The sequence below is a fragment of the Artemia sp. Qi Xiang Cuo genome, chromosome 16 (assembly GCF_049724085.1).
Source record: "Artemia sp. Qi Xiang Cuo chromosome 16, ASM4972408v1, whole genome shotgun sequence".
Taxonomy (NCBI): Eukaryota; Metazoa; Arthropoda; class Branchiopoda; order Anostraca; family Artemiidae; genus Artemia; species Artemia sp. Qi Xiang Cuo.
Window position 1 is genome coordinate 5,647,830 of NC_142809.1, and position 22,002 is coordinate 5,669,831.

General features: G+C 37.5%; 2 protein-coding genes across 2 annotated transcripts in view; both read right to left on the reverse strand.

The window, feature by feature from the left end:
- The window catches only part of LOC148942499 (uncharacterized), a 40,242-nt gene extending 26,655 nt beyond the window's left edge, over positions 1–13,587 (reverse strand). Inside the window, exon 1 of the mRNA XM_089101979.1 lies at positions 13,334–13,587. Within this exon, the coding sequence (XP_088958105.1) occupies positions 13,334–13,339 (6 nt within the window). The 5' untranslated portion in view covers positions 13,340–13,587. The remainder of the gene's footprint in view (positions 1–13,333) is intronic.
- Positions 13,588–13,732: 145 nt separating this feature from the next.
- LOC148942500 (uncharacterized) overlaps positions 13,733–22,002 on the reverse strand; it is a 108,011-nt gene continuing 99,741 nt past the window's right edge. Inside the window, exon 7 of the mRNA XM_089101977.1 lies at positions 13,733–14,045. Coding sequence (XP_088958103.1) covers positions 13,914–14,045 — 132 coding nt within the window. The 3' untranslated portion in view covers positions 13,733–13,913. The remainder of the gene's footprint in view (positions 14,046–22,002) is intronic.

Genomic DNA, 22,002 nt, shown 5'->3' on the forward strand with positions numbered 1-22,002 from the left:
GGGTGAGTTAGCGGGCCAGGTTTTTTAAAAGCTTACCAAACAGTTCGGGGTAACGAACTGTAAGTAAGGAGCGACCCAGATTAATAGTAACTAAAACTCTAAAAAACGGAATTTTGATACCAATAGATACATCGAAAGAATCAAATTTTTAGGCTGATTTCAAATAAATAAGTTTCATTAAGTTTAGTCTTACCCATCAAAAGTTATTAGCCTGAGAACATTTGCCTTATTTTTGAAAAAAAAGGGGGAAACATCCCCTAAAACTAATAGAACTTTAATGAAAATCACACCATCAGATTCAACATATCAGAGAATCCTACTATAGAAATTTCAAACTCCTATCTTCAAAATGTGGAATTTTGCATTTTTTGCCAGAAGGAAGATCACAGATTCGTGTTTATTATTATTTTTTTTTCCAGAGGTGATCGTATCGAACCAGTGGTCCTAGAATATCGCGAATATTCAAACAGAAATTCAAAGTTCTAGTATTCTTTCTAAGTGACAAAAAAAATAGAGGGCGAACTAGGCCCCCTCCCACCCTAATTTTTTCCCCAAAGTCACCGGATCAAAATTTAGAGATAGTCATTTTGTTCAGTATGGTCGTAAAATACAATAACTATGTCTTTGAGGATGACCTAATCCCCCACAGTCCCCGGGGGAAGGTCTGCAAGTTATGAACTTATTTGGAAGTATACAGAAGTTTTCAGGGGGGATTTTTTTTATATTGGGGGGGGGGGGTCGGAGATTACATGGGAGGATCTTTTCATGGAGGAAGTTTTCATGGGGGAAGGGACATTGCTATGAAAGGGGCGCCGGATTTCCCAGCATTATTTAAAAAAAAGATCAGAAATGAAATAATAAAAAAAAAACAATTTTTTCAACTGAAAGTAAGGAGCAACATCAAAATCTAAGAAAAACAGAAATTATTACGTATATGAATGGGTTTGCCCCCTAGTCATTACCTCACTCTTTACGCTAGTGTTTTTTTTTGTACTTTCATTCGAGCTATTTTATCTAATTAACAGCCTTTTGTGATTAAGGGGTCATTCTTAAAGAATTGGAACAAAATTTGAACTTTAGCGCAAAGAACGAGGCATTGACTAGGGGGCAAACCCCCAAATATACGTAATGAAAATATACGAACATAGAGGTTCGTTGCGTAAGTTGTACGTTACGTCAGGACAAAATTTCGAAAAAGCCATTTACCCAAAAAAAGTAAAATTAATACGCAAATTTCGTTTTAATTATTCATGTACGGTGAGTCAAAATCAAAGCTGCATTAATTAAAAAAAGTTCAGAAATTAAAAAAAACAACTTGTTTTTTTTAACTGGAAGTGAGGAGCGACATTAAAACTTAAAACGAACAGAAATTATTCCGTATATGAAAGGGACTGTCCCCTCCTAAACGCCTCGCTCTTTACGCTAAAGTTTGACTCTGTCTCACAACTTTATTTTTTAAACAATAAAACAACTTTATTTTTAAACAATAAGTTATTTTCAAGCTCTTATCTCCATTCGATTCCTGTTAATCAGGCATTGCACGGAAGACAGAAATAAATATTAAATTATGATTAATATTTGAGAAAATTATGAGTTTACTTAATTTGGGTATGAATCAGTCTGTCTTTGAATCTAGATTTAGAATACCATTCAATAACTTATACAGGGCTTAGGACCCTAGTAGGACTTTTTTTCAAAATTAACACAGAATTTTCTACGTTCTTTTATACCTCTTTTAATCTGAATTTAGCAAATGTTATGAGGCCCAGAACACGTTTCTTGGGCCCTGTGTCTACTGTAAATCAAATCTTTAAATTTGAACTTTTATAACACGAAGTTTTTAGTTTATATAAGGTCAGTACACTTTGGAGGGAAAAGGGTAGGAGTAGATATTTTTGAACACCTACCTGGGATACAGCTTAGGTTTTGAGAAAATTCTTGAAAGGTGCATTCAGCTAACTCAACTATTTTATGAGATAGCAAAAACACAACATTTATAATTTTATTATATTCTTATTCTAACAACATCTATGATTAATTTATAATTTTATGACAATTCTGATACTACCAATAAGCACTGGAAAAAATATAGCAAACACATTTTTGTGTTTGGAGAGGGCAAGGATTAAAGATGGTCATTATTTTTGTCCGATATGTGGAGAGAATGATGAAGACTTATTCCATTTTTTGCTGATTGTGCAGAGTTGGGAGGCTTGAGAAACGAAATATTTGGGGTAGAAAAGGTGAGGAGGGGTGGTTTAACGGGGTTTACTGAAAGTTAAATTTTATTAGTATAAAAAATTGCTGTAGATTCATCCGTGTGAGGATGATGACTCGAGAAAAAATTTTGAAAAAAATTAAAAAAATTTTACACTTAAAAAAAAAAAATTTACACTTTTTTTGTGGTTGTTGTGGTTTTTGTGTGTGTATATGTATTGTTTGGAATGGCCCGGCTGGATTTTTTTTATCAAAGAAATAAACACCATATCATATTATAAGCACTGTATGTACTTTTCAAAACTAAACACGTGTTAAAATTAGTATTTTTTTTTTTATCAAACAGTTCTTGGTAACAAACTACAAGTAGAGAGTGACTCGGCCCCATAGCAACCGAAACTCTGAAAAAAGGAATTTTTGACTAGTACTTATGTAAGGATTTATAAATAATCCTCTTGAATACTGCCAAAAACTCCTCAAAATTCTCAATCCTCTACTACGGTTGTTTAATCCCTACAAGGTCGTTTATTTCTGCCTAGTCTGCCACAAACGAAACAACTTATAGGGCGGGGGCTATTTTGTTCAAATTTTTTCTCAATGTCTCTCCCGTCGATGCTCGGGGGAGCTATGTCTATGGCAATCCTCTACTACGGTTGTTTAATCCCTACAAGGTCGTTTATTTCTGCCTAGTCTGCCACAATCGAAACATCTTATCGGGCGGTGTCTATTTTGTTCAAATTTTTTCTCAATGTCTCTCCCTTCGATGCTCGGGGGAGCTATGTCTATGGCAATCCTAGTTTGTAGTTCAATTCCCGTTTCTCCTAATAGCGTTTTAGGAGATTGTGGCATAATACGATTGTTTGCCTCTTATTCCAAGCAAATTAATGGTCCTGTGTCAATTCTAATTTCTCGGTCAACCTGCCTGAGACCATAGGCGGGCTTGCCTTGTTTGCCTCTCATTCCAGGCAATCTAATGGTCCTTTGTCAATTTTAAATTCCTGGTCAACCTGCCGGAAACTCTAGGCATACGTGCCTTTCCAAAAACTAACACACAAGCATTTGTCCAGTAAGAGAGTCATACTTACTCCCGACATTTACCCGTGCCATTTAAGCATTTGCCTCTCAATCACTCAGACTATTTCTCTTGGCTTTTTCTACAGTTAACCATGTCTTGATGCCTATTGCAAAATACTTGATTTTCAATTTTATTTAATTCACTGTAGAAAGTAAGACCATTAGAGTGTTGGATGGCTGGGTATTTGTGACGTCACTCATATGAATTTTTTCAAAAACCAATCTTCACCAAAAAACTAATTTTCCCATTTATTTTTTGGCCGCAATGCATAGCATTTAATGCAAAGCCATTAAGAATATAATACACACTTCACATCTATCAAACAAAAATGTCTCTCTAAGATTGTAACCAACTAAATTTGTAGTTTGAAACTCCTTCTACTTATGCTGAAAACTTTCAATCTTAAGGAGTCTCTAATTTCAGTCAGCAGATCATTTATTGAAAATATTAAGTGGGCTAAGAGGGAGAAACAAATTTTGTCGAAGTTGTTACCTATCTAGATCGTTACTTCCCACCGGAAAATGGTATTATGATAATTTTCAGAAATAAAATATACTGCCATTATTGAGAAAAAATTTACAGATAAATAAAGATATAAACAATTATTGCTCGTTTAGTAAGATAAGATAAAACTAGCACAAATAAAACCGACTGATGAGATTTCCCTCTGATTTTAGAGCTAGCGCTTTAATGAAAACACAAAACCGACGCATGATATAAAAGAATATTTTACTCCTATAGTGTAAAGAATCCTAATGTGCTTCTATTATTCATCAAATCCTATACTATTTTTGAGTAATTCTACATAAGTAAGGAAACATCTTCACTTGGTTTACTTCCATTAGCTTTACAGATATATACTGCATAGGCTACGAAACTGTAATTTTTGCCCGCTTTCTAGGGCCATAATGAGAGAAAGAGTAATATATATTATATTTCTGAGTCATATTCTTAGTGAGGGCCTTCCCCAGGCCACTCAGCGCGTTCCCAGGTGGCGAATAGGGGAACGTCCACCAGATATGTAGGATACCTCCATAGGAGGCGCGGACCTAGGGGGGGACCTAGTTCCTGGGGGTCCATAATTGAAACTGGGACACCCTAGCCCGGGGGTCATAAATACAGGCGTAGGAGGAGGAAGGCCCCTAAGATGTACACCGTATAGGGTCCACCGGCGTGTGGACACCTCCCGGCGGTTACAAACCTTCCCCCAGCAATGGGTCAAATTGCTTGGTGCTCTAGACCACCAAACAGGAGGATCCCTTTCTAGAGGGACAACTGTGAAGGACAGATGATCCCGAACGATGGACAATGCCTTCTGCTAAGAATAAAGATGAATGGTACACCGCTATTCTGACAAAAATGCCCCATGATTTCATCTCTTTTATATGAAATGGCAAAAAATAGAATAAGAACCTATACTACCGCGTCCAGGGCAACTGATGGTCTGATTTTTTTTTATGATTATGATAATGTTTTATTTACCGCGTCCGGGGTAACCGACAATTATTTAGCTTATTTGACAACTCTCCAGTCAGAGAAGATACCAATATTTACCCCAAAGACATCACTTTCACTTTTAACGTTAAACATACAAACACTTGATCAACCGGTAAAAAAGGACTTAATTTTAAATAAAATCGACCACAATCGTTGGAATATTATTGGATTATCAGACACTCGCTTTCCTCTAAATGAAACAGAAACTATAAATGAGAGCACCCTCATAATCTCAAAACAAAGTGACGGTCTTCACCGTCAAGATGATTGCTTTCTACTATTAAAACGTGCTAAAAAATCTCTACTTGCCATAAATTCACTCTCAAAGTGTATCATTACCGCCCGTTTTAAAGGATCCATCGCTAACATTTCCACCATCCAGGCTTATGTCCCAGGCTCTTTCAGAAGTGACCAGGATACAGTGGACTTCTACGCCGAGCTTCAACACACCCTTGACCAGGGTCCCAAGAAGAATTTTCTTTTCGTCGTTGGAGACTTTAAGGCTATTATTAGACAATAGAATGTAGGTTTTGAAGAAGTAATGGGCAAGTTCGGACATGGGCGACAAAACCTTAGGGAGGAAATGCATATAGATTTCTGTCGTGATAACGATCATTTCATTACCAACACAAAGTTCGACATAGAGAACGCAGAAAAGTCACATGGAGATCCCCAGACGGCCGAACCTCAAATATGATTGACCTCATACTGGTTCGCAAGCGTAGGAAGTCGTCAATGCTGAATACAGTGTCTTCGGCCGGTGGTGATTTTGACTCAGACCATGTTCTAGTCATGTCAGAACTCCGTATGCGCCTCCGAAAATCCCAAACACCCAAGAAAATCTACTCAGAATACCGTGTCGATCTCCTAAAAATCATCAAAACCAGAAACAAATATAAAACTGCTCTCTTCAATAAGCTGTCAAGCATCCAACTCATGGGAGTCCCAACCACTGAGGAAGTTGACCATCTGGTTGATGAAAGCGCCTCAATCATCAGAGAAACGGCTAATGAAATCTTAGGAGTACAGTCCTGCTCTGATAAACCATGGATCACACCCGAAATCATCGATTCCTGTGCTGAAAAACGTATTCACGCCGACAAACAAGACCGAAAAAGCCAGGATGAATACAAGAGGTTAAAACGTCTAGTAGAGAAAAAAATACGCCAGGCTCTGCGCCAATACGTCAATGACAAGTATCATGAATGCAAAGACGTCTTCAAAAAAATGACAGCCACTACATGTACAAAAAAGTACGGGAGCTGTCGACAAAGAAACCTGTGGTAGCAACAACCCTGTTAGATAAACATAGACAACTTATCACAGATTCTGAGGAGAGGCGGGAACGCTGGAAGGAACATTTTCGCCAGAAACTGAACCTCACAATAACCCCTGACCCGTCTATCCTACTGTCTTTTCAACAACCGGAGTTCCTAGTAGATCCAAGTCCACCACCATTAAGAAAAGAGGTAGTTGCCGCTACACAATCCCTGAAAACAAATAAAGCACCTGGCCCAGATGGCATACAGTAAGAGCTACTTAAGTCGGGCCCAGAAGAACTGGTAGACATCTATCATAAAGTCACAGTAGGCATCTGGGAAACAGGCCACTTCCCCAGATCTTGAGTGAAAGCCATGATTGTCCCTCTTTACAATAAGGGTGAAAAAGGCGACTGTAATAACTATAGACCAATCAGCATGACAAGCCAACTGGCAAAGATCCTCACGAAAATCCTACTTGACCGACTAAAATCCCTGACAGACATCACTTTACAGGAATATCAGGCCGGCTTCCGAAGAGATCAATCTACTATAGATCATATATTTTCCGCCAGTCAATTAATGGAGAAAAATATAGAAATTGGGAAAGAATTGCTCTTACTTTTCATTGACTTTAAACAGGCCTTTGATTGAATATGGCGCAACGGGCTTTGGCACCTACTTCTGCATTATAGAGTCTTCAAAAACATTGTAACACTGATTAAAGATATGTATTTGAACATCTGTAGCCAGGTTCAGACGCATGAGGGATTGACAGTAGAGATCCAGACGTCAGCAGGTGTTCTTCAGGGTTGCCTCCTACCCCCTCATCTGTTTCTAAATGCAGCTTTATCGCTTGCTAAAACCACAGAAGGTTTCATTGGAAGAAAACTTGTCGATAAATTAGCGTACGCAGACGACATTGTGAAAATTAACAGTCATGAACATTACCTCCAAACAGACACAAACGAGATATTGTCAGCAACCAAAGCCCTTGGGATGGTTGTCAACACAACAAAAACAAAAGTCCTGCGGGTATCCAGAGACTCTGCACCCAGAGCCATACAGCCAACCATAAAAACGAGCAAATTGAAAATGCAGAATCTTTTGTCTACCTCGGCAGTCTTTTAACCTCTAACAACGATTACTCAAAATTGATCAGATGTATACTAGGCCTTGCAACCAGCAGCTTCAAGAGCCTATCCTCAATTTGGAAAAGTAAATTACAATCAAAATCATTGAAGGCCCGGCTCTTTAACTCTCTCATCATCCCCATTGCATTGTATGCAAGTGAATCATGGTCAACTAAAGCTGATGACGAAATGCGAATCTCCGCATTTGAACCAAAATGTCTCCGTCGCATAGCAGAGATCACCTACATCGACCGAGTATCCAATGAAGACCTCCACTGCTCATACACTATCATGGACCGAATTAGAAGTCAGCAACTCAGCTGGGTTGGTCATATCCAACGAATGTCATGAAATCAACTCCCCAAAATCACGTTTGAAGGACGGGTACATGGCCCACGACCTCGTAGTCGACCTCGCAAGAGATGGTACGACAACTTCAATTGCCAGAACCTCTCTACATTCGCTACATTCAACAACTAGCTAGAAGAGAAGAAGCCCCAATACAGACACAAAAGCCGGATGGGATATAAGTCAAGTAAGTCAATGAGAGAAAGGTTAAGATGGCTAGGACACGTCCTGGGGATACGGGTTGCCAAAGATCATCCTTTTCGGCCAACCGTCTAGGGCCATAGGAAAAGCAGGTCGCCCTTGATTGGGGTAAGATTTATTGGGGTAAGGAAAGATTTATTGGAAATGGAAACTTTTTGGGAGGGAGGCTTTGAATAGTTTGGGACGGAGAAGGAATGTGCGTAGCTGTTGGCCCCAGGCGGTTTGGTGCTACAGTAAGTTTCTGATAGTAGCAGTAGTAGTATTGAGTTTCGAGTTCCCTCTAGAAAACAGGGTAACTGACATTGAAGGAACTAGCGAACACCCCCTGATAAATAAACATGAAAAATTACCAAACACTGCTTGAAGAGGAAAACTTCTCAGTATTTTGAATTAATTTTGCAAGTGATTTGAAGAAAGATAATCAGATCCATCTGCCGAATTTACTTCTGGTTTATGAATTGATAATGGAGGATCCGAGGTCAAGAATTCATAAAAATCAGGTAACGAAGTCCAACATGAAAATGTAAACAAACTGGATCTCAATAGAATTAGATACATTTAATGCGATCACATTTGAATAGATAAACTGTCAAGAGCGAAGAAATACCTGGCAAAACTGAGGGAATAGAACTTTAACAACGAGTTTTTAATTGGACAAAAGCCTTTTTTTTCTGGAAAAGTTTGATACAAATTTTTTTGTTTAAATTTTGAGCCGTTCCTAGAGAAAAATTTGTGGACATTTTTCGGCCTCATTTTCAGGTGAATAAATTCCTTCAGTGATTGATTAGCCACACTTTTTATTTGCAAAGGTCCTTGCGCCATCCAAGGATCCTTTATATCGAAATCGAACCCTGGTTGGATCTGTAGCTGCAGCTGCAGCCTATTATTATGTGAACTACGACTCATAGTAGCTATATATTTCTACTAGGAATATTCTAACTGCACTAAAATATTTATATATTTTAATGCATAATTTTACATAATATTTTACCGAGAGATGCAGAGGTCTCTATAATCTTTTGACAAATAAGTAAAAAATGAGGGGGGGGGGGGTATTGAAGTTTCAAAACTTATAACCCTTTACTATATATTCTACTTAGTCCTAGTAGAAAAAATATTTCTCGCGCAACCCTATTTTGAAAATGGTAATTTCCATGTAGATTCAACTGAATCTATGATTGTGAGAAGAAATTTTCGAAATAAATTACACCGTTGAAATCGCCATTGTAAAACCCTTGCATAGGGGTTACAGCCCTTGAGAAGTACAGTTATATTCCCCATCAGAAAATCCCATTTATACATCGGTTCCACAGATATGTTGTGTCTCTTTTATACAGATAAGCATTGGCTTTTGAATGAGCAATTAACCATTCTCCGCGATTAGATGCCTGCTAGCGCTGATTGAAATAAACGATGGTGGCAAATCACTGCTATTGATATTAGAGTTATTTTTCTTGTTTTCTTGCTTTTTTGTGTACTTTTTATTTGTATTTGATGTCATATTTTGATATTTCGTTTCTCTTTCTGAATTTCTTTCATTCTGAAAACTCGTTATGATTACGAATTATGGTTCTGTTGAGTCTTAATAGCAGTTATTATTCCTGAATCAGAGCCCATTAAAAAATGCTTTTCATTAGAAAGTTTCTTAGAAAGCAAATTTTTACGCCTTTGATTGCTACAGGTCGTAGATCCCTCTTTTGGAAGCTCCAGCCAACGATAATTTAGCATAAAGAGTAAAATTAAAGTCTAGACGCAGGTTGTCCTCAAATAGGGTCGAAAGGTCGCAGGTCACAAAGAAAAATTTAAAGGAAATTGAAACTTTTAAAAGGGGGTAAAGGGTGAAGCTTTGAATAGATTGGGGTCGAAGGGGAGCTATGTTGTCCTCGGGCAGCTTGATACTGTAGTGACTTGTTAGTAATAGTAGTAGAAGTAGTTTTAAATCTCAATGTTGATTTCTACTGTCATTAATTATGAAAAACGTCTTCTAAAATTAGGAAGTTTTTCAAAGAAAAGTAAAGAGCTACATTAAGCCAAAGATGAACAGAAAGAAAGTCAAATATTTTTTCAAGCCAAAACTGCCATAAGTCACTATCAATAAATAAATGAAACCAAAAACGAACAGAAATTACAATGAATAACCAAGTCAAGCTCAAAACGAGCAGAAAGAAATATTGTCAAACAGGAGGGGTGCTATAACACCCCCCCCCTCCAGCACCAATGATAAAGGCACAGACCCAAAATATTCCCGGAAAGCAAGAAGGATTAAATATCAATTTTGTGGTAGCAGAAACTACCACAAAGGAGAGTAGACCTAACACCACCTTTGCCTTCTAAAGCCAGAACGTAATTTGTACTTTTCTGAAAACAATCTTGTATGTCGAGCTATGTGTTATTATTTCTCATAACATCAAAAAAGAGGGGAAAAAATCACCCTCATAACCAAGATTACTGGGAAGAACAAATGAATGTATATTGTCATTGAAAACCCTATTTGAATAAGCATTGTCACCGGCATAAAAATGTTTTGCTTAGTTCGGTTTGCTAATACTGAACTGTTTTTTTTTTTTAAACTATTAGTACTAAATATAAAAAAAAATTAAAGCAAGTTTATTCGTACTTGAGTTTTAGCGAAAAATGTATTAGCTTTAGTTGTAAAATTGATTTATATTGTCAAAACCTAAGTGGGTAAGTAAATTTACCAAAACCTAAGTGGGTTATATTTTTGTAAGGCTAATCCCCCAGTCTTCGTTTCCCCCAGGCAATAGCTGCAACTTAGTAAAGAACGAACTATTAGCCTAAAATTTAAAAGCCTATTAAGGAAAAAATATATAGTGTAAAATATGATCCCGGAATGACAACAATTATATAGGTTTATTTTAATAACAAAAGTTAATTGCGAAAACAGATTATCGATAAAAAGAGCTTTGGACTCCTTAAAAAGGGCAGCAGGATCGATGTGGAATCACCACATCGGAATCAAATCCATCGGATTCCACATCATGTGGATCGAAATGGAAAAGTGGAATCACCCTGGTCGAAAATTGGCTAAAGGTTTTGAGCCGATTACCTTGAAAAACAAGGAAAATCGCTTCATCAATACCCTATGTGCATTCTGGTCGCGAAAACATGGCAATTGCGATTTCTCAGGAACCGGTTAAAGACCTTAACTTGAAACTTTCAGGGAATTCAGAATAAAATCAAAAGATACTATGTGCGTCAAGATTGTCGAAAGGGCATATTTGCGATATTAAGGAACACTAAGGTTTTTCAGCTGAGACTTTCAGAGAATCTTGAGGGGGACTTTGAACAAAACCAAAAGACGTTATGCACACACAGGGTGTCAAAAGGGTAAATGTGCAATATATCAGGAACCCTTAAGGGTATAAAGCTGAAACTTTCATACAACAGTAAGAGAGGTGTGGAATTAACCAAAACGCACTATACCCATAAGGGTTATCAGTAGATCGCATATGCAATATCTCAGGAACCGCTTAGGACATTAAGTTGAGACTTCCAAGGAATGTTGAGTGGGATTATGAACTAAGTCAAGACATTATGTAAGATTCATGTTGTCAAAATGATACTAGACTGAATCTTTCAGAGAATACTGGGGTATGTTAAACTAAATCAAAAGACACTACATGCATCCATGTAGTCAAAGGGCCGTATCTGCGATACATCAAGAACGGCTAAGGATATTAAATTGAAACCTTCAGGGCATAATGAGATAAATAAAACACAGTGCTTCTAGGTTGTTAAACCTATCTGCAACGTTTCAGGACCGGCTAAGAATGGACTTAATTGACTTAAGCTCCATCCGTCCTCAATGGTCGTTTTGGTGCCACTTCTTTCATCGGTCTAGTCATTTAACGTCTCTATGAACTTATATCTTCTAACAAGAGGAAAAGGTTAGTCATACTCAGCGAAAGAAATTGTCTTTCCATCTGTTTAAGCGGGGGGGGGGGCGTCCCCAAGGGTGGAAACCACATAAACAACCTTCAAAGGCTATGCTTTCTATATGCTTGGTAGATAATTTAGGAGACCACACTGCCTTTCCATGACGATAAAATAAAAGTTCAAAATAGGAACAAGATCCTTTTTAATAGACAGTGTATAGATATTCACAAAAATACCAGATATTTTGGTCATATATACAGTGACCGTCATCAGTAGTAAAACTAGTTTTACTACTGATGACGATCCTACTGAAAGATCCTCCCACATAACCTGCAAGTACTATGCTTCTCTTGATGCCTTTGGAGCGGTTATTGTCAGAGGTGATTAAGCTACCAAGATAGGTAAGTTCCCCAGCCTCTTTATAATATCACCTCCTAGCGGGAGGTGGGATTTTCCGGGGAATCGGGTTTAAGCTAGCAGCACTCGGCTTTCGTGTTCAAAGTGTTGATGGTCATCCCAAAAAGTTTGGTGGTCATGCGAACGATGTCAGTCTCGGATTGTGCATCATGAAGGAACTCAGCAGTCAGGTCTACATCGTCGGCGTAAGCTAGTTTGTCCATCAGCATTCCTCCAACGAGACCACCAGACGAGCTTTCCGTAAGTGAAAGGACTGCATAGTGTAAAAAAGAGCTTCAGCGATAAGAGGCAGCCATGTAGAACGCCGATCGATGTTTCAAAGCTTTCGGTGAGCCCTTCTCTAGTCATAAGACGGCTTCTGATTTTCATGTCTCTACTAAGTTGAACTGTATTATCAAAGTGTAACTCTCGGGGAATGGTAAGGGGACGAGGGGGCGTTGAACAAAATCAACAGGCATATATGCATCAAGGTCGTAAAGCGACGTATTTACAATGTCTCAGAAACGGCTAAGGATACTAAGTTCAAACTTTCAGTGAATCTGCAAGGGATATCTAATTAGATCAAAAGACACTGGCATCTATCAAATGACGCTCTGGTCGTAGAAGGCCTAAGGAATTCCTACCTTACTCATGTTTATGGTGATCTGTTCGTTCAAAGTTTGACTTGCTTATTCATTGCAACTTCTGTTCCATTGAAACTCATTTATTAGTCGATAGTGATTTATATTTCCTTTATGCTTGAATTATTATTTGACTTGATTTCTTCTCTTCTTTGGTTTAATATGGCTGTTTAACTTTTTTTGACAAACTTATTCTTTGGAAGAATATTTTTTAAATTAATCTAAAACGATTTTCTAGATTTTTAAAACTATGCATTCCCCCTCCCCCCTAGACTTCAATTTTTTTGTTCATGCTTACATTGAAAAAACAGCTTTTTTTGTACTTTTATTGACAAAGCTGTAAAAAGAACATTATTAATAGAGTACATAACGGGACAACAAGCTCAATATCCGACGGGAAGAGTCGCTTACGCATAAAACTACGAGAAGCTATACCGATCTGATCAATATTGACAAATACAAGCCCCCGGATATCACTGACATAACATGGCTGCTTAATGGGAAAATATAAGAAGCCAGTATTCGCTACTAAGAGGACATGGATCATGAAACATATGAATGCAAAGAAGAGGCAATCCAAAAATACTAGTACATTAAGAACAAAAAAACTAAAATAAAAAATAAACGAATAAATTGAAGATAGAAAAAATCGGTGATGCAGCAAATTACCTCCATGATACCCTGACCTCAGAGTGCGGGGAATATGAGCACCGTCACGCAAATACTCGTAAATTAGGAAACAAGCTATAGATACGCAAATAATACAACTCTTTCATCATCCATTTCTTTTAGGTCTGTGACTCCTGAATCAGGCTTTGGTCGAACGGAGCCATCAGGTATGATTGTCAGTCTGGCGGTGGAGGCTCATCTTGCACCTGTAGGCCTGGGTAGCAAAATCTTTATACAAAGAGGTGAAAGATGAATCTTTTGTTCAGATCTTGAGCAGATTTTGGAGCTTCATTTCGATAATTTAAATAGTTTAAAGTCACGAAGGTAATTGATACGACCTTACAGGAGACAGAGCGTGAGTTAAACCAATCGTTATCTCTGCTCAGTAATAATAAAGCCTAAAAGAGAAGAACACATATATTTTTCAAAATAGAGATAAAACATTTCCGTCAACATAAATAACAAATACAGTGGTACCAAGTAAAAAGAGAGACGATAAACTAAAAGTGCTGCAAATACTAGCTTAAAACACGTAAAACACACAATAGAAATGAAAAGCGATTTAGTAAAATTATACGAGCTATTTAGTTCGAAGAGTTGCAACTGCATCAAGTAAAGCATCTCGATCTGCTTTGAGAGCTGCCATTTGTCTGTCTTTCTCTACTAGAGCTGCTAGAAGCTTTCTGTTCTCTTCCCTGGCACGCTCGAGCAACTGAAATAAAATAAGGTACAGTTAATTTGAATGTGTGACATCAAAGTCCCGAGACGCAAGAAAAACAGGACTAAATCATTACAGTTGTGCTTTTGAAAATACACCATCGTTTTCAGATGACTGTTTTACTTACTAGGGTCGTTAAGCTCCACCCTTGAGTTTTTTTTATGTTTGCGGTTCACAATCTGCAAACCAGGTGTGGGCAAGGCTCTGAGCTAAGAATTAGTTTTTGCATACTATCAAGGTTTAGCTATTTTTTTAATCAAGCCTGACTTATTTCGCGCTGAATCAGTAAGCAGCAGGGATTTAAGTCAATGATACATTATCGATATAGCTCTCGCTTCTACGCCAACTATCCACGAGCCACCTTCTTGCTCTCGAGGCATAAAAATTGAAAATATTTGTGACTTGTGACTTGAAAATATTTGTGACTTGAAAGAAGGCACAACTTGCCAACTTTTTTTTCTAAAAAGCTGGCAGTAGAGAAGGGATGTGTTGGAGGTATTATGCGCACAATTTACTTTTCAAATCAGTTTGTTTAAGGAATTAAAGTGATATGTAAATAAATCCGTCAACAAACAATATTTTACTGCGGCAAGCAGTGATTCTACTATTCCCAATTTTTTGAAATTTCCACACATGAAAATGGGGCTTTTCGTAATAACCCAAAAAATTATTTTTTCGAGGAAACTCGAGTGAATTCAGGGATAGTGGAGACAGTGGTGACAAGACCCAAAATATTTTCAACGAGTTTTTAACTGAACCACTGAAAAATGCTTCTACTATAATATTCTAAAAAAAAAAAAAAACACCGCAGGTTGGTCACAACATAGAATTTTAAGAAAAATCTATTTATTTGTGAAAAGAACCCTTTTTACCAAATAACCAAATACTACACATACAGGATTTGTCCGGAAAGTAATAGGACTGAGTCAATTCAAAAACATTTATTGAGCCAATCGTTACAATTCTTTAAAAACTTTCAAAATAGGCTCCTTCTGCGTCAATGCAGCGCTGCCAGCGTGATTTTCAAGCATCGAAGGCGTCACGGTATGCATAGGCCTACTCCGGAAATAGCCCTGAGAACCGCGGTGCATGCTGCTTGGATCCCCTCTGTCGCCTCAAAATACTTGCTTTTCACCGACCCTTTCAGGCGAGGAAACAAAAAAAAAATCCGGGGGACACATGTGGGCTGTAGGGCGGCTGCGGAAGCGTTAGGACGCCAGCCTTGGTCAGGTAGCTGCTCACGAGAAAGACACTGTGAGCCGGGGCATTGTCGTAGTGCAACTTCCAGTCGGCTGCGATGTCTTGTCGGACCCGATTGATCCTTCGTTTGAGTCTCTTGAGGTCTTCCACATAAAACTTGGCGTTGACGGTTTGTCAAGGAGGAAAAAATTCATGGTGGATGATGCCTTTGATGTTAAAAAGACAATGAGCATCTGTTTCACTTGGGATTTGCCCATTATTACCTTTTTTGGGCGAGGAGACGCCGACGTGTGCCCCTCGGAAGATTACATCCTTGTCTCGGGATCAAAGTTAAATATCCAGCATTCGTCACTTGGGATTACGTTATGCAAAAATTGGGGGTCACTTTCACACATGTTCAAATTCTCTTGTCACACTTCCACTCGCCGCAATTTCTGGTCACCAGTGAGCACTTTTGGGCCATCTTCGCGCACACCTTGCGCATGTTCGAATGTACCGTCATAATGTCACGAACGGCAGATTTCAGTAAATTTAACATTTGGGCAATTAAGCGAATACTTAGTTGACGGTCTGAGTTCAAAACTTTGCTCACACGAGTCACATTGTCGGTTTTTGTCGAAGTCGAAGGTCTTCCAGCACGGTCTTCATCGGCGACCTCTTCCCGGCCCTCCAAAAAGGCCTGGTGCCACCGAAACACACCACTTCTTGCTAAAGCAACATCTGGGTAAGCCTGCTTGATCATATCAAACGTCTCTGTTGCAAATTTACCAAGTTTTACACATAACTTAATTGCGTACTTCTGCTCTAACGAACGCTGCATTTTTGGCTTGCACCATTAACAGAAAAAACGTCACGCAAAAATGCCTGTCCTGACTCTTCAGGTGCTCGGAGACAACTGACCAGCAGCTCATTTGTTAGCTAGGAAAGACCTCTACCAAATCCAGTCGGAGCGCGCACACTCCGAAGTACAATCGTGGCGAAAGAAAATTAGTACAATTACTTTCCGGACAAACCCTGTAGCTTCATTCTTGAGACAAACGTTAAGCTATGGCTATTATTGTAGCTAATTTCTAATCAAGCAAATGTTTCAACTAACCTTTATCCAGTAAAAACAGAAGAAAAGTACGGTAGAATGCAAGCAATCCCACTTTTGCTGTATCCGTTATTCTTCAGCCTTTTTGTGCTGAGAAAAGAAGAAGAAGCCAAAAAAGAATAACAAAAAAAAAAAACTGTGTCAACCCAAGACGAGGGCAGAGGTCTATATCAGAAGCGACGGTAGCAGTATTTCAACAGCCGTCAAATGAAATGTCTGTAAACTAAAATTTTCACCTAAAAAATCTACGCTAATCACGCAATACATTGCGGTAAATAAAATTTCAAACCTAAAATATATTTCACTACTTGAAAAGTATTATATTTACTTTTAAATATTGAATTTGACTAATCTGTGAATTATCACTGGTAAATACATGAAGTAAAAGTCTTTAGTTTACATTCCTGCAAAATCCCTAGGAGACATCTGTGAACACACTTTTCTCTCTGGTAAATTTGGAGGAGTCCGGGAAAAACAGGTTTACTGAAAGCAACGTCTCCACCCGCTAAGAAAGTCTTGATTTATCTTAACCCCATAACTACTAACCAAGTGCTCACATCTTGGCAAAGTCTTTGAGTCCACTCCCTCCAAAATGTCAACGATTACTTTTTCTGGTACTTTCCCATTATGTTAACAAAAAATACCCTCATTTTTAAGGGATTTTTCAAATTTAGCCCCCGCCTCAGAAATGCCTTGTCCTTCCCCAATAAACAGCAACGTTTTTTTCTCGCTACTAGACAAATCAGTCCTTGCAAAACCAAAAAACGATGACCATATTAGTGCTAAATAGACCAAATGTGCTAGGTTATAACCTAAAAAACACTCCTCCTAAAGATGCACAAAAACGGCGTTTCAATCATTGCTTACAACATGAAGTTTAACTGGCAACAGAGCAGAAAAATATTTTGAGTAGCCAGCTATACTTTGGGATAATTTTACAAGCACGAAAAATATTGACAGCGGTTTACTCTTCAATTGTTGCTATTGAGCTTTATAATTTTGAAGCAACCAAAGGAAAAACCTGAGAAGATCAATGTTCTTAGGCATGAATAGACTAAAATGGGTCTGGGGAGAGGTGCGAAAAAAGTTTTTAATGCCTTTGGTATTTTAAAAGCTAGAAATGATGATAGAACTGTTTTTTTTTTTTTCTTAAAATTCGTCTCTTAAAATAAGGACTTAAAGAGGTAGAATTAACGATGGAATTATGGTAGTTGGGGGGTCCCACCAACACAACAAAAGTTATTTTTAAGTTCATAAGAATGGTTCTTTAAACAAACATCGACCTAATTTTTATTGGTTTGTTTTCACGTTATAATATTTTAAAGCTCGGAATTCATAGTTATAGTGGTAATGCTAATCAATGGCTTCTAGAAGACAAATTTTTAGGACAAACCGATAGAAACTGGAACTCTTGCAAATAACAAGACATAACTTGTAGATGCTACAAATTGCACATATATCACCTGAGAAGATTCGGCTAGCTCCAGACTTCTCTTCTGACATCTTTAAGTTTCCATGGTACTTGAGATAGTACTTTTATCGTTATTATCGCGCCTAAAGATCTTATCTGACAAGTTTACACTTCTGAGATAATTGCCAAAAACCTTTTTCTAAACTGTTCTCAAAAAGAAGAGTAGTAAGACAATGTATATGGAAAGATCAAAGTTGGGTTAAATAAGCCTTACCCTCCTGATTCACACTTTTAGACCATCCTAACAAACTTTATTTGGCAATTATCTTACAAGTGCAAAATTGTCAGATACATCCTTAGCAGGTGAGAGCGGCGGTATTTCGCTTAGGGGTGGCAACTTTGGTATGAAAATGTCAGATACATCTGTTAGACATGGCATTGTCTATCTAGGCAGCAAAAATATTTTTTTTACTGTAATTGTTAAATTTTCGCTTAGCTACGCTGTGCCATAAAAAAGCAATGCGCTGCGCCAATTTTAGACATCTACGCTGGATCCATCAGTCCAATACCTTTCTTGCAGAGCTATTGATTCCCAAGATAATTAGAGCTTTTTAATCCTTCCAAATACACCGACGAAGTTCAATATTATGTATATGATATATTTTGGGGGGCGAAATAATGGAAGCCGTAATAGTAGTACTAGTATACCACTGAAACAGCAACTCGCCCATGGCCAAAACAGCTGTACAGGGGCCTCCTCTATCCCAAAATATTCAAAACTTGCCTCTTTACTCCCTCCCTCCCTCATATAAAGGTAGTAAATAACCCTAAAAACAAACTAACGCAAAATCCAACTTGTCGTTAAAAAAAAAAATCACTTATCAATGTTTCCTCTCCTCATACCCCACCCTATTGACACACATTGCGCGTCTTTGACACCTTTAGGCGTCTTTTGAATAACACATCCGAGCTTTGTGTGACTACCAGCTAATATTGGTAATAAATTAATTATAAATTAAGAACTGAGAAGTTATTAACATTACGGTTTTGGGTTTGATTTTTTCATTCATAGAACTTCTGTTCTTTAATCTTCTGCTTCATTTAACGATTTTTCCCCTTTTCGAACATGCACTGATTATTAAAAAAACATCATCAACAAATTTTAAAACATAAAAATTTATCATTAAAAAAAAATTGAACTTATCGAAAAAATATAATTAATTTTTTTAATTATCATTAAAAAACTTCGGAAGCTATTATTTTGTAATCTTGCTTGTCTTTTTTTTTACTTCGAGCCTACCTACTTAAATTCCAGTATCTTAGAAAATGTCCTATATATGTTTGTTTAATTTGCCTGTTTTTCTGTGCGATCGAATTTTGAATAGGCCAATAATTAAAAAGTGTTAACGTTTTCGCTTTGATTTCTTTAAGAATGTATATTGAAAGAGAACCTCTGAGCCTCTGAACATTCATACAACCTCTGAACATTGCAATAAAATTTTTTTGGCTAATTTCGGAAGCTACTATTTTAGAATGATTGTTTATATATTATTTTTAGCCCATTCCCCAACATTTCAATGCCCATGTTTTCAGTTTAAATTGCCTGTTTTTCGTGTCCTACAATGCATTTTACGCTGTTACGGTTATTAAAATACTTTTCATATCAAAGTTATTAAGATAGTTAAGATGAGTTAATATTGACTTAAGATAAGTCGTAGAGACAAGTAAGCAACATATATAAAAACGGGAAACTAGGAGACGGACATAACATGGTTAAAACAGTTAATAAAATAGTTAAGATATGATTAGGTTTATTAAGATAGTATTTAAGATAGTATATAGATAGTATTATTTATAGTATTATAGTATATTTATAGTATATTATATTTATAGTATTTATAGTATTAAGTATATTTATAGTATTTTTAGTATTAGTATATTTATAGTATTTATAGTATATTATAGTATTATAGTATATATTAGTATAGGATAGTATATTTATAGTATTAAGATAGTATATCAAACTTATTAAGGTAGTTAAAATAAGTTAATATGGGCTTTAGATAAGTCGTTGATATAATTCAATAACGGATATCAAAACCAGAAACTAGCATACGAACATGACATTGTTAAAATGGTTAATAATATCATCAAGGTATGATTAGGGTTATTAAGACAGTTATTTTATTCAGACTGACAAGAACAAGTTATGTTAATATTGACTTAAGGTAAGTCGTAGAGACAAGTCAGCAACCTATATCAAAATCAGAAACTAGCATATAGGCATAAGGTGAGTCGTCGAGATGGATCAGCAACCTATATCAAAATCAGAAACTTGCATATAGGAATAATATAATTAAGATATTTAATAAAATAGTTAAGACATGGTTACGGTTATTAAGATAGTTAAGGTAAGTTAATACAGACTTTAGGTGAGTTGTAAAGACAGTTCTTTAGGTGAGTTAAACTAGTATACATTCAGCGGCTATATTGACTTTCTATATTTAACTATTGACCTATTGACAGGTAAGTTTGTTTATCCAGGGGCGGCCGCAACGATGCTCCCGAAAAAACTGGTTTTAAGTTATTTCAAACTAAAACAAGTGACAAAAAGTGACTACAAAGAAACAATCAGAGCACAAGCAGATGAACAATACAAGTCCCAGTTATTATCTTATGATCATCATCGTCCTCTAAAATCCCGCGAGGTTACAGAAAAGAATGCTGGAAGTCTTATTTTATCTTCGATTAATTTATTTTCAATTATTAATTAACTTATTTGCTCATCAAAATTAGAACTTTAAAGAAAGCACAACTTCGATTAAGGTAGAAGGAACAAACAACCTTAGTAAAGCAGAACTTTTGAATGTTTACGAACAGGAATAAACCCTACGATTGGTGTCCATGAGTAAGTGTAAGAATCACAGGTAGAATTACATTTAACATTATTAGCGTCATCACTTCTTAGGCTTTTTTGAAAGGCAATCGATCAGTTCTGATTTTCTTTCAAAACAAGTATTTCCACAGATTCAGCATCATTTACCCTTTCCCTTTCTTCGGAATGAGCTTTTAGTACTACTTCCAGCATGCTTTGAGTCAGATCAACTTTCAAAAACTCCTTCTTTTCTACTGCTTTCTTCAGATGTTCTCTTGGTTCTTTCAGAAGAGTATCAGCTCCGCAATTTTCTGCTTCCTCTGGTCCAGGTCCTGGACTACTAATTCAGCATCTTTTACTTCAGCTTCAAGCTTTTCTTTTCCCAATTTATCCTGTTTTCATCCAATAAGGTAAAGTTCATAGCTAGCTCTAGCTGATCTGGCCAAACACAGCAGCTTCTTTGTGATCAGCACAAGCTCGGGACTGTTCTCATAGTTGCGCAGAGCATCAGCAACAAAAGCTTTAGCGTTTAGGGTTCACGCTTCTGCATGGGCTTGCATGCTAGGCATCAACTGAGCCGAACAAGAAAATCCTCGCTCCACGTCTGCGCTTTCATGGCAGTACGAGAGAGCTGCTCTAACTACTCAACCCAAGGCCTGATATTTCACATCACCACCGGGTGTCTTTAGTTCTAGGATTTTTTGCCAAGAGTTATCGATTTGTGTACTGTTCGCGAGGTGGTGACACAGGGTCCGACTGAAAGAATAACATTCTCTCTGGACTTTTTCTATGTCCGTCTGAAGCGCAAGTTCTCATGCGATGTAGAGAACATCACTACAACCCATCGGCTGGCAATCTGGCTTGGGGGGCTGAAGCAGCTAAGGCTTAATAAAAACTTATTGTTCACGGGGGATTTTGCCAACAAATACCGTACAGCAGCTTTGACGCGCTTCCTAACTCCTAAGAAAAAAAAGTTTCTTATCTTCCTGAGACACTTTCTAAGAAGCAAGAGCTGCCAGGATCTACTCATTACACAAAGGTAGCTCTAGATATACTTCTGCAACACTGTCTACGCTTTCAAAAACCCACGGCGAGGTGATGGGTGACAACATCGGCACCTAAAATCTGCCCGAGAAGAACTGTGCATAAGCAACGTAACTTAAAACTCAGCACATGGATCAACGGCTCTTGTCGTTGAAGCACTCCAGTGAATACAGTGAAAGTATTTGCAGAACTCACAATAAACTCCATCCAGCTTTCATTGTTGGCTTTCTGAGCCAACTGACAATTTTCAGGAACTTCGGAGACATGGTTTGAGACCTTATGTCGCGGTGCCTTAACTCTTAGCTGACACTGGCTAAAATCGTCACAA